General features: G+C 35.8%; 3 protein-coding genes across 4 annotated transcripts; 1 reads left to right on the forward strand and 2 right to left on the reverse strand.

The window, feature by feature from the left end:
• Positions 1-109: 109 nt before the first annotated feature.
• On the reverse strand, positions 110-3,796 carry CER2 (HXXXD-type acyl-transferase family protein). The gene is made up of 2 exons (XM_012983393.2): positions 2,874-3,796; positions 110-1,177 (listed from the first exon to the last, which is right to left on the reverse strand). Exons 1-2 carry the CDS (start codon positions 3,321-3,323, stop codon positions 299-301), a joined length of 1,329 nt encoding a protein of 442 aa, XP_012838847.2. The 5' UTR covers positions 3,324-3,796; the 3' UTR covers positions 110-298.
• A 955-nt stretch (positions 3,797-4,751) lies between these two features.
• Positions 4,752-8,208, forward strand: LOC105958914 (uncharacterized). Of its 2 annotated transcripts, XR_016029671.1 has the most exons (4): positions 4,752-5,011; positions 5,343-5,915; positions 6,337-6,532; positions 6,577-8,208. XR_016029671.1 is itself a non-coding variant. In XM_012982916.2 (2 exons), exons 1-2 carry the CDS (start codon positions 4,796-4,798, stop codon positions 5,724-5,726), a joined length of 600 nt encoding a protein of 199 aa, XP_012838370.2. In that variant the 5' UTR covers positions 4,752-4,795; the 3' UTR covers positions 5,727-6,066. The 2 variants fall into 2 exon arrangements, 1 of the variants encoding a protein (XP_012838370.2); XM_012982916.2 differs by lacking the exons at positions 6,337-6,532; positions 6,577-8,208 and having other exon boundaries at positions 5,343-6,066.
• Positions 8,209-11,080: 2,872 nt separating this feature from the next.
• Positions 11,081-12,179, reverse strand: LOC105958915 (hypothetical protein). Its single transcript, XM_012982917.2, has one exon. The coding sequence runs from the start codon at positions 11,794-11,796 to the stop codon at positions 11,161-11,163; it is 636 nt and encodes a 211-aa protein (XP_012838371.2). The 5' UTR covers positions 11,797-12,179; the 3' UTR covers positions 11,081-11,160.
• Between the last annotated feature and the right edge of the window lie 1,784 nt (positions 12,180-13,963).

The following is a 13,963-nucleotide window of genomic DNA, read 5'->3' on the forward strand; positions in this document are numbered from 1 at the left end:
TATATGTAGAATTGGAACTGGATTTGTTAATTCAACACGTGCGCCTTCATTTTTGTTCCTGAAAGATGGGAAGGAATTGTTGACAACCTTGTAACAATTTATGATACTGTTTAAACATGCATGCTTAATTAATATTACATATTGCTAGTAAAAATGTGCTCATACAGATCAACCAGAATGTATAAATTACATATATAGATAGTTCTTGTGATTCAAATAGGGAAATACATGCGTATAAATAATACATGCAAAATACAGTACGAAAAATCACACACACCCACATGCGCGCGCGCACGCGCTAGAAAAGGCCCCAATCCGACCTGAGCGCGTCCTTCAAGAGCTGGAGTTGATTCTCAGGCAGAATCACATTCACAATTCTCCCTTGTTGCCCCGCATTCGGAACCACAACGACCGCCCCTTCGTCACCCACCCCACCAATGCTTACGTCAGCAAAAACCGGCCCTCGTCCATTCATCTCCAGCCCATACAAATCCACTCCTTCCAAGTCGACAAACGTAAGATTCGACCCACCGTAGACCAGCGCATCAACATTCCCATCTCCTTCCTCCATTCGTTTCTCGATCAAACTCGTTTCATCCACAAACTCTTCACCAATCATCTTAGCTATCTCAATTGGATCGGAATCCGCAATTAGGCTCGTATTCTCAGCTTCAACTGTCCCAATCACTTGGTGTGTATTACCAAGATACTTATTTTCAAGAACCGTACTATCAAATTTCCCCTTTTTACACACAGTGATTATCTTAGTCTCCTTAATTTTGGCCATCGATTTCCACACGATCGCAGATATCACTTCGAAAGGCTTTATCGTAATCTCATTACACTTGTTCCGATCTTCGGACAGAAGAGAAGTGAGTTGTTTTTGTGTGATGTGAAAAGTGTGAGTTTGCATTTTGAAGTTGTTTGGAGCTAGCCAGTTGTCTCCGAGGGGATCCAACGGTTTAAGGGAGCGGCAAAACGAGGACGGCGATGATGTCATCTTCGGTCCGACGTGGTGGGGGGTGATTGGAGGACTGTCGAGAGAGTGAGGTGGCAGTTTCTGATTGGCCATGATCTTCCCCCACGTGTTGATGCACTCTGTAGCTGAGAATGCATCTCCAAGGATATGGGTCCACCTCATTCCCACACATACTCCTCCACATTTGAACCTTGTTAACTGCACCAAACAAATATTTACACATATATTATATATATTATTATTATTATTATTATTATTATTATTATTATTATTATTATTATTATTATTATTATTATTATTATTATTATTATTATTATTATTATTATTATTATTATTATTATTTATTTATTTATTTTAAATAAGAGAGTTCTATTTTACTAATTGTAACGAAATAGAAAAGTACACGGAGAAAAAAAGAAAACTTTATTAAACTGGTGACACTCCCAACTAAATCGGAATAAATACCTCCCTTTGTTTAGGAAAATGTCATTCTCACGTACCTATATATTGTCTAATTAAATTCTTACTACACATCCACCTAAATTAGTATTATATATATATATATTGATATGTCTATTCGGGTCAATGTCAATTCAATAGGCCTACAATTTAGTTATCCATTAGGTCACGAGCCCAATTTAAAAGATAACTACTAAGAAAGCTCAATTACTTTCAAATAAAGTTTGGGTCCAATAAATTAACTTCAATCCAATCAACAAGTATAAATAAAGATTTAATTCATTTTTTAAAGGTTTTAATATTCCAGCAATTCAACTGCTCATATTCTCTCGATAACATCTACAATCCATACGCGTGATTTGAGCGTCGAGGGAGTTTCCGTCAAATCAACATCCGGCTTAGTTTACGTGTATTCTAATCGTATGTATCTCAGGATCATCTAGCTTGTGAGTCAGTGACTCCCGTGCTCACTCAACCTATCGCAACTAATCTATGTGATCTAATTCTAACATTATATATATATATATATATATCAAATGAGTTTCTTTGATGAGGAAAAATAATTAAGATAAATCATAAAGCTATAGTACTATTTTAGGTGAAGAAATATTTTTTCCCAATTTATTCTATCGAGAATTTTTAATATTCAACAACAACATTTAGTATATTAGATGCATATGTCTAATACAATTATTGTGCCGTGAGCAAATGAACTTTTAATAGGCACCGCAAAATTAGTTGTGTTCATATGGTTGTTGCCATATCCCATAATGTAATATCCGTGCATGTTATTATGATGTAGATGCACAAACAACATAGGTTCTACTCAACATTATTTAATATTAGGACTTTGCACTGTCTGGGCAAAAAGATGTGTGTGTGTGTGTGTTTTAAATTAAATTACAACCACCCCTATGTAAGGTTTATTTACAAAAAAATTATATTTAGAAGCTCACTAAATAGGCTAGCTAGTAAGAACTAAGAATGGCATAGTCGATGAAATAAGAAATACCGAGCCAAATTGTAGAGTTTTAAATTTTATTGGCAATATTTCCAAATCGAATTTGTCACACATAATTTATGTCTAATGTGAATTTGTGTTTTGCAAGTTATTGTGCAGTAGAACCTCGATAATTTAATAACTTTACTTAAATAATAATTTTTCTCGGTTCTGATTCAGTGTAAACGTACTAAATCACTAGTTTGATAATTTAATATTTCGTTAAATTAATAGAAATTTGCTAGTATTAATTTATAGAGGCTTAATTAACTGATTAAGGTGTAAAATACTAATCAGGCATACAATGAAGTGATGAACTCCTAAAACAACCAATAATTAGTTAATCAAAATTGAAATAATTGGTTGATGAATCAAAGCACATAATAGAAGCAGTTATGGCGAAATTGACGAGAGAGAAAGTGAAGAGTGACGTACCTGCAGAAACACGAGCGGCGTGAATCCGAAATCACGATCGAGGAGAGGCTGATGGTAAACCAACCGGCGGTGATAATCGCCGCCGTCAACACTCGCCAGCCACTCGGCAACAGTCTTCGCGCATTTCGCCTCCACAATCCGGACGCCGCTGTCGTTGCATTTGACGAACGGCCTTCCTCCGTCGCCGTCGTGGCGCCTGATTCTGCCGGAGATAGGGTAGTAGAGCTGCAGCCACTGAAACATGGCCCTCTTAAAATCCTCGATGCTCAAACCCTCCGCCGCATCTCCGCCAAAGAAATGGACGGTGGTTATGTGGTGGAGCTTCATGGCTAGGTCCGCGCCCGTTAGGTGGTGGATCTTATCCTCCGGCGTGATGCTCGCCGGCACCACCGTCGACAATTTTATGTCGCATATTAGGTTATCGGCGTTGATCTCGCTTGGCGGCACCATGGCGTAAATTCGGGGGCAATCAAATCAAATAATAAGAAAATTTTGGAGGCCTAGTGAAGAAATGATATCTCATATAATAAGTATGTATGCATATAACTCCTTAACATTGCATCTATATATATTGTTTTTTTCCGTAACAAAAGAACACGCAGACAACTATATAGATGTATCTGTTAAACCTACACTCTCGTATAACAGTTTGCAAACCATAGGAGAGTCGTAAACTAAAAATGTATAGGTTCATTGAAAATGGACCCAAATCTTAATCAAGCGTACAAATAATTCAACTTTACTCTAACAACATTAATGAAGTAATTAAAAGAAAACACAAATGGGTAAATTTGTCAAAATTAAACTCTTTTTCTGCAATATAAAGGCTATTTTAGTAATTTTGTTAATAAATGTACATTAAACCTAAACGATACTTAATATGAAACAGAGGAATATTAGAAATAAAAATAAATTTTGTATGTGATGAATATAGATAAGGAAACAAATATAAATGTAGAATTTTCCAATTAAAAAAATATATAAAAAAGAATTCATCGTAGCCACAAATAGTGCATTAATTCAATTTGAATGAATCACATCAAAATTTAATTGTGCTATTGTGATATATGCAGGACCACGCTAAAATTGGATCAATTATTTTTAAGTTGAAATGTTATATCAATTATTTGGTCTATTTTGTTGATGGTCCGTGGTTGATTAAATGCTTCCAATTTATTTTAGTTTTGATTATTTATTTTCATATGACAATCTAATTTCCTTAGAGCAACTCCAATGGAGAAACATCAAAATGGAGCATTAAACATTCATTTGATACTTGATATAATACTTTGATACTTCTAGAAAAAAAATTCACTCCAACCACAAGTATCAAATAAATTATCAAATTTTAAATATATGAATAATTATATTATTAAATGCCACGTGGCAAATTGTGATAGGTTAATAGAGTGGTTACATTTTTGATACCTCATTTTCCAGGGAGTATTTTTACACCTCGGGGTGGTTGAATATCAAAATAGTTCTCCATTTAATGCCTCCATTGGAGGAGGATTTTTTAATTTTGGAGCATCAAAGTGGTAGTTTTTTAGTTTGATACCCCATTTAGTTCCTCCATTGGAGTTGCTCTTATGTTTTAAAATCAGTACATCAATTTTCTGATTATATTTTTTAAATATGGCCCAAAACGTAATTGGGCCAAAACTTAACTGGGCTCAAACAATTGCAATCCAATATTTTTTTTTTCCTTTTTTCCAAGATTTTTTATATTCTTCCGATTTTTTAAATTCTGATTTTTTTTCGATTTTTTTTAATCAGGAATATGAATTATTTATGAAATTAGCGTTTCAGATTTTCCGGAATTTTGAAAATAAAATTTTGAATATTAGTGCAATATTTTATTAATTAATTATTAAAGTTCAAAATAAACCAACATGCAGAAACTCTAAACTGTAAGGACTAAGATGCAATTTCTACAAACATGCTTAAATTATAAATCTTTCGCCGCCTTAAACTCTCCCAACACATCTGCAACAATTGTACCTTCGCTCCCACAACAATTGCTGCCATGGAAGTCACTGAAAAAAGACGAAATAGAGATCACGTGTTCCGTCGACTCGAACACGTGTTCGGAAACTACGGTTGAAGACGGAATTAAGCTTCCATGCTCGGGAATTACGGTAATGTACTTTCCCCAATTATGAAATTTCGTAAGCTTTTCCTGATTTTTTAGGGTTTCCAAAAAAATTGGGAATAGAAATCGGAATCGGACTGTAGAAAATTACTGCCGAAACACACGTTGATTTTTTTTCTCCAAAATCGTACGATTTTTCGAGTCGGGTATATTTTGAGTTCATGTATTTCATACCGTATTAGTTTGAACCAACTAGCACAATAATTTGATATGATTTCTCCATTAAATTTGAATGCATATTGGATAAAAAAAAAATGTTCATTCAAACATGGATATGTGTACTTTTGTGAGTAATGGATGGCTGTGTTTGTTACCAGGACGAGTCTGTTTCTTCTTCTCCTGCTGCTGATGAAAAATATGGATCGTATGTATTTTTAATTCCGAAAGAGTATGGTGTGACGCAACCGACGTATGAGGGCTATCTTCCTGCTGCTGCTGCTGATGAAAATTATCGACCATATATAGTTTTCGTAATTCCGGAAGAGTATGGTGTGATGCCACCGACGTATAAGGCCTATCCTCCAGGGTGGATATGTGTAGATACAGGGTACAGGGCAATTCCTCCCGATTGGGATGCCGTACCTCCAATCGAAGGGACTCCCCTTGTTGATGTGGATGTGCCGGCTCCTCGCGTTGAGGTTCCTGTTAGTATGGTTTTTCCAAGGCCCAAAGTTATTATGCAAGATGAATCTATTCCATAGGGTTGGAACCGTATTCCAATATATTGGAAGATCCTTCAACCAGGTTGGCAAAGCTTTCCTCCGGATCAGGAGGTCGTGCCTCCCACATGGCGCAGTGTTCCTTGCGATTGGCAGGTCAAACCACCCCTGGCGGCCCCTACGCAGCAGGTCACTGTTAAAGACGAAATTAAGCATTTGGAATTTGTGGAGGTAAATAATTCTCTAATTTAATGAAATTTTGTAATCTTTTAATGAGTTTCTAGGGCTCCGAATTTTCCCAAGCTTTTGGTAAATCCCAAAATTTTTGGAATTGGAATTGCTTCCGGAAACACATAAGAATTATTTCTGAGATGGGACCCTCTGAATTTTTTGTCTATGCGCGTTGATATATTTTGAGTTTATATGTTTCTTGACGTACTCTAGTTTGTACTAAGTACTAAGTAACACAGATGATTTCCCCATAAAATATATGGTACATCTGATCAAGGGCATACTTGAGGTAGAAAAAAGTTATCTTCATTCAAAGATGCATACATGGTTACGTGTATTTTTGTATATAGGTGGATGATAATTATGATTTGTGATATCTTACTCACTGAGTAACGCAATGGGCTGGTTGGTTTGGTGTCAGGATGACTGTGTCTGTGGATGCTGATAAAAAAACGGGATTGTATATACGTATTATAATTCCAAAAGAGTATGGGATGATGCGACCGGGCTATAAAGCGTAGCTGATAAAAAAACGGGATTGTATATACGTATTATAATTCCAAAAGAGTATGGGATGATGCGACCGGGCTATAAAGCGTATCCTCAAGGGTGGATAGGTGTGAAACTAGGGTATAGGGCAATCCCTCTCAAGGGTGGATAGGTGTGAAACTAGGGTATAGGGCAATCCCTCCTGATTGGATTGGTGTACCTCTGCAGGCAGCTTTTCTTTATGATGTACCGACTCCTCCTCATTTTGAGGTTCCTGTTAGTGCGGTCATTCATAAACCCCAAGTGGTTTTACCCGGTGAATCTATCCCTCGGGGCTGGCACCCCATGCCACGGTCCCCTCCCTCCTTACCCCCTCCCTCCAAAATTCAAGGTTATTCCTATGTGGCAGTTGGTGAAGACTACACCGGATGATTACCGGATGATTTTCTGGTTTTATTTTTTAAGTGGGGGAAAGGAATAGAACATAAATTTTCAATTTTATCCAAGACTTCAATTTATTTCAATTTATTTATACTTAAGTTCAGTTGAATTTTAATTATTTAAAAAAAATCATTCAAAGAGCATTTGAGACTTTTCATCTCAAAATAACCCCTACCATCCAGTGAAATCGAGGATTAATAGCTCATGTATTGTAACTAGAGTTTCCTCCTTTATCACAGCTACTTGCTGCATTGCAGGGTAGGGCTGCTGGCCTAAAACCTCAACTACAAAAGGCTGCCTAAGATTTATTCGATTCGCCTTTTGTCCAATCCAGATGGCTACCTGGAGGATATGTAACTCGGGTTTTGTAACCAAACATTTCTCTTTAACACAGCTCTGCCTAACCGCTAATGTTGAGCAGCATGTTACGGATTTGTTCCCTTAGAGGGTTTGTAGGAAAGTACTTTTATTGCTTAAGTGCTTGAATTCTTGTTGGATTTGTTGGACGATTACAAATGAGGACCCTACCCCTATTTATACTAAGTCACCTCCTTAATGGACGGTGAAGATCTATTTGATCTAACGGTTAGGATTTGTTCACTAGAACATTCCAAAGAATCCTACAAAATATCTACAATGGGATTCTAGAATATTTTCTAGAATCCTCCAAGAATCTCTACTTTTCTATACATTTCGGTCAACTTGGGCCTAATCCTATTTGGGTTAAATTTTGTGCTTCCTTAACCTCCCAACTCTCCTTAATGGACGGTGGAGATCTATTTGATCTAACGGTTAGGATTTGTTCACTAGAACATTCCAAAGAATCCTACAAAATATCTACAATGGGATTCTAGAATATTTTCTAGAATCCTCCAAGAATCTCTATTTTTCTATACATTTCGGTCAACTTGGGCCTAATCCTATTTGGGTTAAATTTTGTGCTTCCTTAACCTCCCAACTCAAGGGAAACTGGCAAAGGGTTGGCCAAACTAGCGGGCCGTGACAAGCAGCACCGAGTTGCTCGCTCAACATCCAGACAAATTCAGAAATATTATAATTTTAAAAAATAACAAAAATACACTAATTCCAGAAAATGAACAATACCTCAGCATTGTGTTGATTTACAGCAAGCCCTGGAAATGAAGCAGCACCTAATGCTTCTTCCTCATTTTTCCAATCTTCGGGAGAAGAAAAGTCCGGAAACTCAATGTCATAATCATTGATATCAAGATCACCAGGTTCTAAGCTTACATTTGACTCAGAATAACCCACTGTTTGAATTGCACTACCATTGCCAGCAATATTTTGTGTAAACAATAACTCCAATTTCAACGAGAAAACCATAACAAAAAAAAAAAAGAAAGAGAGACAATAGATTGTTTTCAGATAAATGAACTACTGCACCATCATTTTTTCTTGTACAAGGAAAACAACCTGACACATTTATACGAAAACCTAAATCGAGAGAGTAAGAGAGATAATGCAATAAATTAACTGTACCAAAGGAGTTCATAGTGAGATATTGCTGCTGCTTCTCAGGGGAAGCTGATTGACCAACATCTATGTTTTTTTTTTTTGAGAAACAACAACATCTATGTTTACTTGGTCCTCCAACACAAATTTACGCAAGGGTGCATATGAATACTCTGTTGTTTGGATTGCACTACCACCGCCAACAATTTATGTAAACCAAAACACCATTTTTTACAAAAATCATAACAAACAAACTACAACTGAAACAATCAATTTATCCTTTATAAGGAAAACAACTAAAGGATTAATACTAAAACCTAGATCGAGAGAGTGAAAGAGATGATGCTATGTTTCAGCAAAAGTAGTTCCATTCAAACCAGTATCGACAAAACGACAACTAAAACCTAGATCGCGAGAGTGAGATAGATGGTGCTATGATTCAACAAAAGTAGTTCGATTAAAACCAGTACCATAACAAAAACATAATGTTACGTGGTAATTTGAGCAAAGAAACATAATTCAAGAATTAAGAAGGAATTGAGAGATATGAATTAGGAGGAGAATTAGAAGAAGAATTAGAGACGAGAATTAAGAGAAGACGAAGGGAAATTAATTAATTCTTAAACTTCATAATACTTCATATCACGTAACATTCTAATTACCATATTTATAATACTCATAAATAATAATTAAACTACCATCCCACTAACAGCGTGTAGTACGTGCTCCTAATTTCCAAGTGCAAACTACTCTTGCAACTAACACATATTTTCATGCAATTAATTTAAAACTACCCACTAATCTCTAATTTGACTAATTCTTTCTACTAATTTAATAATTAAACGTATCACATAAATCGAGAGAGTGAAAGAGATGATGTTGTGTTTCAGCGAAAATAGTTCGATTAAAACCAGTACCATAACAAAAACCTAGATCACGAAAGTGAAATAGATGATGCAATGTTTTAGCAAAAAATCGGTCGATTAAACCATTACCAAAAATACCATAACTAAAATATAAATTGTGAGAATTAAAAGGATGATGTTGTGTTTCAGCAAAAATAGTTCGATTAAAACCAATACTAAAAAAACCATAACTAAAACCTATTGGAAATATTGAGGTGTTCAGCTCAAATGTGTGTTTAAATATTCAAATCCAATATGGGATGAATGAGGAATAAATGCACAAAGTAAGTACTTTAATGAGCTAAAGTGAGCTCAAAGGGCTTGGTGGGAGGTGAAAAATCACTTATCCCACATTACGAAAAGAGCATTAATGAGAACACTTTAAATAGTGTCAAATCGAGAGAGTGAAAGAGATGATGCAATGTTTCAGAAAAAATAGATCGATTAAAACCAGTGACGGAAAAAACCCTAACTAATCACAATACGAGAGGATTTTGTAGTGAGTATTAATGAGAAGAAATGTAAAAGACAGCTCACTTTTTGAAATTGAGCGCGAGAGTTACAATAGCAGTTTAGGCCACTTAAATAAGATCCGCGCCACGCCCCGACCCGTATCATTGACCCGCATCCGTATTGGGTTAGGCACCACTTAAAAAAAGAGTCACGCCCGATCCGACCCGAACCATTGATCCGACCCAAATTGAACACTGACTCGAACTGTACCGTACGACTGTCCCTAGCCACGTTGAACCATGAGCCCAACACGCATCCACCTCCGACCAGGCCGCATCGCACGGGGGACCCGGCCAGTACCGCACCATGGACCCGACTCGTCGTGGATCCTGACCCGTGTCATTGATCCGCCCCATGTTTGTAAACAGATCCAGCACGTTCAGATGAAACCGAAACATAAACATTCGAAAAGGACCAACAAGAAAAAGGCTAATTAAACTCAATAAGATGGCAAGTACAACTAAGAAAGAAAGTTCCTAAGAAGAAGATGGCAAGTACAACTAAGAAAGAAAGTTCCTAAGACGAAGATGAAATTAAGTGAACTAAGAGCAACTCCAATGGGAGAATCAAATAGAGTATTAAATGATAAAACTTTCATTTTGATTCCTAAAATTCAAAATTTCTTCTCCAACGGAAGCATCAAAGGGGTAGTTTTTTTGATACTTTATTTTCCAGAGGTGCAAAAATGGACCCAAAAAAACCAAGTATAAAATATTCCTAAAAATTAGGACTTGCAATTTCAACGTAAAAACAATAAATTTTCTAACAAATTCCTATGAAATAGGGACCAAATATATCTATTAATTTATGTTTATTACATTTTTAAAAATAAAATATTTTATTTGATTCCTACGGGTTGGAGAACATAAGTTTTTTCGAAATACCAAAGTATTATTTCAAGTATCAATTACGGATTTAGATGTCTCATTTTAATACCTACCATTGGAGTTGCTCAAAGGTTATGTTTAGTAAATATATATATATATATATATTGGGAGAAAGTAGGCCCAGCTATTCTTATGAAAAAAAACGGCCCAGCTATTACGAACCGGCCCATTTAATAATGTATTTGGTAGTAGGTAAAATAGTTCATCCCAAAATTGATTTTTATAATTTTTAAAATTGAAAAAAAAAATTATTTAAATTTCCGAAAATTCGAATTACAATATGTTCAAATTTTTTGGATCGAATTGGATTATTTTTTGATTCTTTTTTTTTTTATCCGATATTACTTTCTGTAAATCCTTAAATTCTAAGTTGTTTCTAAAAATTAAGTTTATATGTTTCTGAAAATTATAATATTGTTATTACGTATTTTATTATTATTATATTACATTGTGAATATAAAATTTTAAAATTCAATCATAATTTGCAAGAACAACAGGGGGAAAAACAAATAAATAAAAAACAACTGGGCCTTTTCATTAAAATCCTAAACGGGTCAAACTGTCACGGGCCAAAACGTAATCGGGCTGGACACGAAGAGCATTTTCATAGGCTTTTTGGGCTTCATCAATCAGCCCTTTCTTCTCATAACACTCCCCCAACAACCCATACGCCTTGGCATTATCCCCTTTCAGCCTCACCGACTCCACCAGGTCTTCCACCGCCGCGCCTCCGCCTCCGTCGACCGCCGCCCGCAACTCCGCCCTCTTGAACAGCGCGTCGCCTCTCTCTTCGTCGCTCAGGGACTTCGCCGCCAGCGGCGACAGCGCCGCGTCAAGCGAATCGAGAGCCGACGTCTTGAACCCTAGCAGCTCCAGCGCGAGCGCCTTCAGTATGTGCGACGCGGCTTCCTTGGGATCGAGGGCGATGGCTTTGTCGGCTTCGGCGGCGGCTCGCTCGGCTAGGGATCGGAAGTCGGAGGAGGATGAGGAGGAGGATCTGGCCTGAGAGAGGAGCTGCGCGCCGATAACGAAGTGGCGCCTGGCTTGGAGATTGGATCGGCGCGTGAGGAGACGGAGCTTGGAGATTAGCTTTTGGGGCACCTCGTGGACGAATAGGAACATGAACAGCAACACCAGAAATATCGCCACCTGTAAAAGTATGTCGAACAACATCTTTCTTCTTCTTCTTCTCCGGTGGTTAATTCAGATTTGAGATTGTGAAATGAGAAAAAAGGGGATTTTGTAAAAAAAAATCTGCAAAATAGGGAATGGTGGCTTCACGCGCCTATTGTTTGGGTCGCCAGAGTAGAAGAAGGATGGGAAGCAGTTGAAAATATTACTCCACGAGGGTCAGCTGAGTCAACGCTTGCTTGGCTCAAATACGGCTCACCAAATTTGAACAATTCAATTTCTGTATTTTCATTTCTATCATTATTAGATGTAAAGGTAGTCAAAAACGAATGAAATGATTCTTTATTGATTCTTATGCTTGATAATTAAAGATAAATACATATTATATTTTCAATGAAGTTGTATATAAAATCAAACTATTTAGTAGTAATATTTCATTTGTATTTGATATTATTATAGGAGATAATTAGTTGGGTTATTTACTCTCGAGCGTAGATACTAAATAATACTACCACATACCAGAGATAATTAAAAAATAATTGTTTACTACATAAATCACAAATTGTTCATTAATCATACTATGAAAATAGGGAAAATGGTAGGCACGGCTACGGGTTGGATCGGTCTAGGTCGGACCCCACCCCCCTGTCTGGGTCCGACTTTAGGGGACCCGAAACCGACTCGTGGGGAGGCGGGTCCACCCGGGTCCGGGCCCAAACCGATTTTACAAAATTTTTTTTTTTGTTTTTTTTTTCCAAATAACTACAAGAAAATAAAAACTTAAATTGAAATTTGAAAAAACTTCAGATTAACTTTAAATTAAAAATTACAAAAAAAATGAATTTAAACACTAAACAATTTTAGAAAAAGAAAATGAAATGATTAAGACCTTGAGACATAAACTAAATAAAAAGAAAATTGTGAAGATTGAATTAGGGGTATTTATAAGTGAAAACAATAAGGGTTAAATACAAAAACACCCCTGTACTATGGACTTTGTATCATTTACTCCCCTGTACTACACAAATACAAAACCCCCCTCACATTGCATTTTCTCCAAAATATGACGAAAATACCCCTACTCAAGCATATATATATATATATATATATATATATATATATATATATATATATATATATATATATATATATATATATATACAATTTGTAAGCAGAGCCATTTACAGTTGATAAAAGACTGTAATTCAAAGTAAAAAAAAATGCGGGTGTTCTTTCATGAAGAGTTGGGGCTTTATTTATATTAGAAATTTAATGAGTGGTAGGTTTACTACACTTAATGCAGGCACAGGTGAAATGATTAACATTCTCCTTGGAAACATATGAAATTTTAATACAGATTCTCAGCTTATACGCAAAAATGGGGAAAATTTACTACACTTAATGCAGCCACAAGTGAAATGATGTAAAATGATTAACATTATCCTTGAAAATGTACAAAAGCAAGAAATTTAATACAGATTTTCAGCTTATACAAATAAATGGGAAACAATTACTACACTTAATGCAGGCACAAGTGAAATGATTAACATTCTCCTTGGAAACGTATAAAAGCAAGAAATTTATTACAAATCCTCAGCTTATACGCATAAATGGAGAAAATTTGTTGTTTCCCAACTACATTACATTAATTATGTATCAGTAAATAGAAAAATAAAATCAATTTGACATGATAAGTCTAATTTAATTTATAATAAACAACAATGCAATGAATATAGACTAAATCCATGTTGATCTCTCCTCAAATTAATACTACAAAATGGAGGGGCTGCAATTTCCAAAATCACATATAAACAAATGTGAAACAACATCCCTGAATAAATGAAAAACAAGGTTCTATTAGTTCGTGTTGGCACCAAATTTCCGTTAGTGAAGATTGAAGAAATCCGCCATATGTGGAAATTAAAGATTGGCAAAGATTTGTTTTCCATGTTTATTTTGGAATTAATTAGAGTCCTATTTTTGTAATATTGTTATTAGGACTTAGATTTATTTCCATGTATTGTATTCTAGTTAGGTATCTTTTGTATTTATCTAGAATAGAAGTAGAAATCGACTAGGATTCTATTACCTAGTTAATCGATTTCTTAGGGCTCAAGTTAGGTTAAGGGTGGTGGATTTCGTGCCTATATAAGGCCCTCAACCTCATATGAGTCCGACGGAGCTTTACAAAGAAAAATCCCAGCATAAA

This window comes from Erythranthe guttata, chromosome 14, assembly GCF_056151865.1.
Source record: "Erythranthe guttata isolate IM_541 chromosome 14, IM_541, whole genome shotgun sequence".
Classification (NCBI taxonomy): Eukaryota; Viridiplantae; Streptophyta; class Magnoliopsida; order Lamiales; family Phrymaceae; genus Erythranthe; species Erythranthe guttata.

Bases quoted from the DNA above. Each gene is read 5' to 3' on its own strand.
- CER2 (XM_012983393.2), bottom strand. From the start codon at position 3,323: ATGGTGCCGCCAAGCGAGATCAACGCCGATAACCTAATATGCGACATA. The intron at 1,178-2,873 runs GTACGTCACTCT...TGTTTGGTGCAG, and splicing joins CGCCGCTCGTGTTTCTGCAG to TTAACAAGGTTCAAATGTGG.
- LOC105958914 (XM_012982916.2), top strand. From the start codon at position 4,796: ATGCAATTTCTACAAACATGCTTAAATTATAAATCTTTCGCCGCCTTA. The intron at 5,012-5,342 runs GTAATGTACTTT...GTTTGTTACCAG, and splicing joins TTCCATGCTCGGGAATTACG to GACGAGTCTGTTTCTTCTTC.
- LOC105958915 (XM_012982917.2), bottom strand. From the start codon at position 11,796: ATGTTGTTCGACATACTTTTACAGGTGGCGATATTTCTGGTGTTGCTG.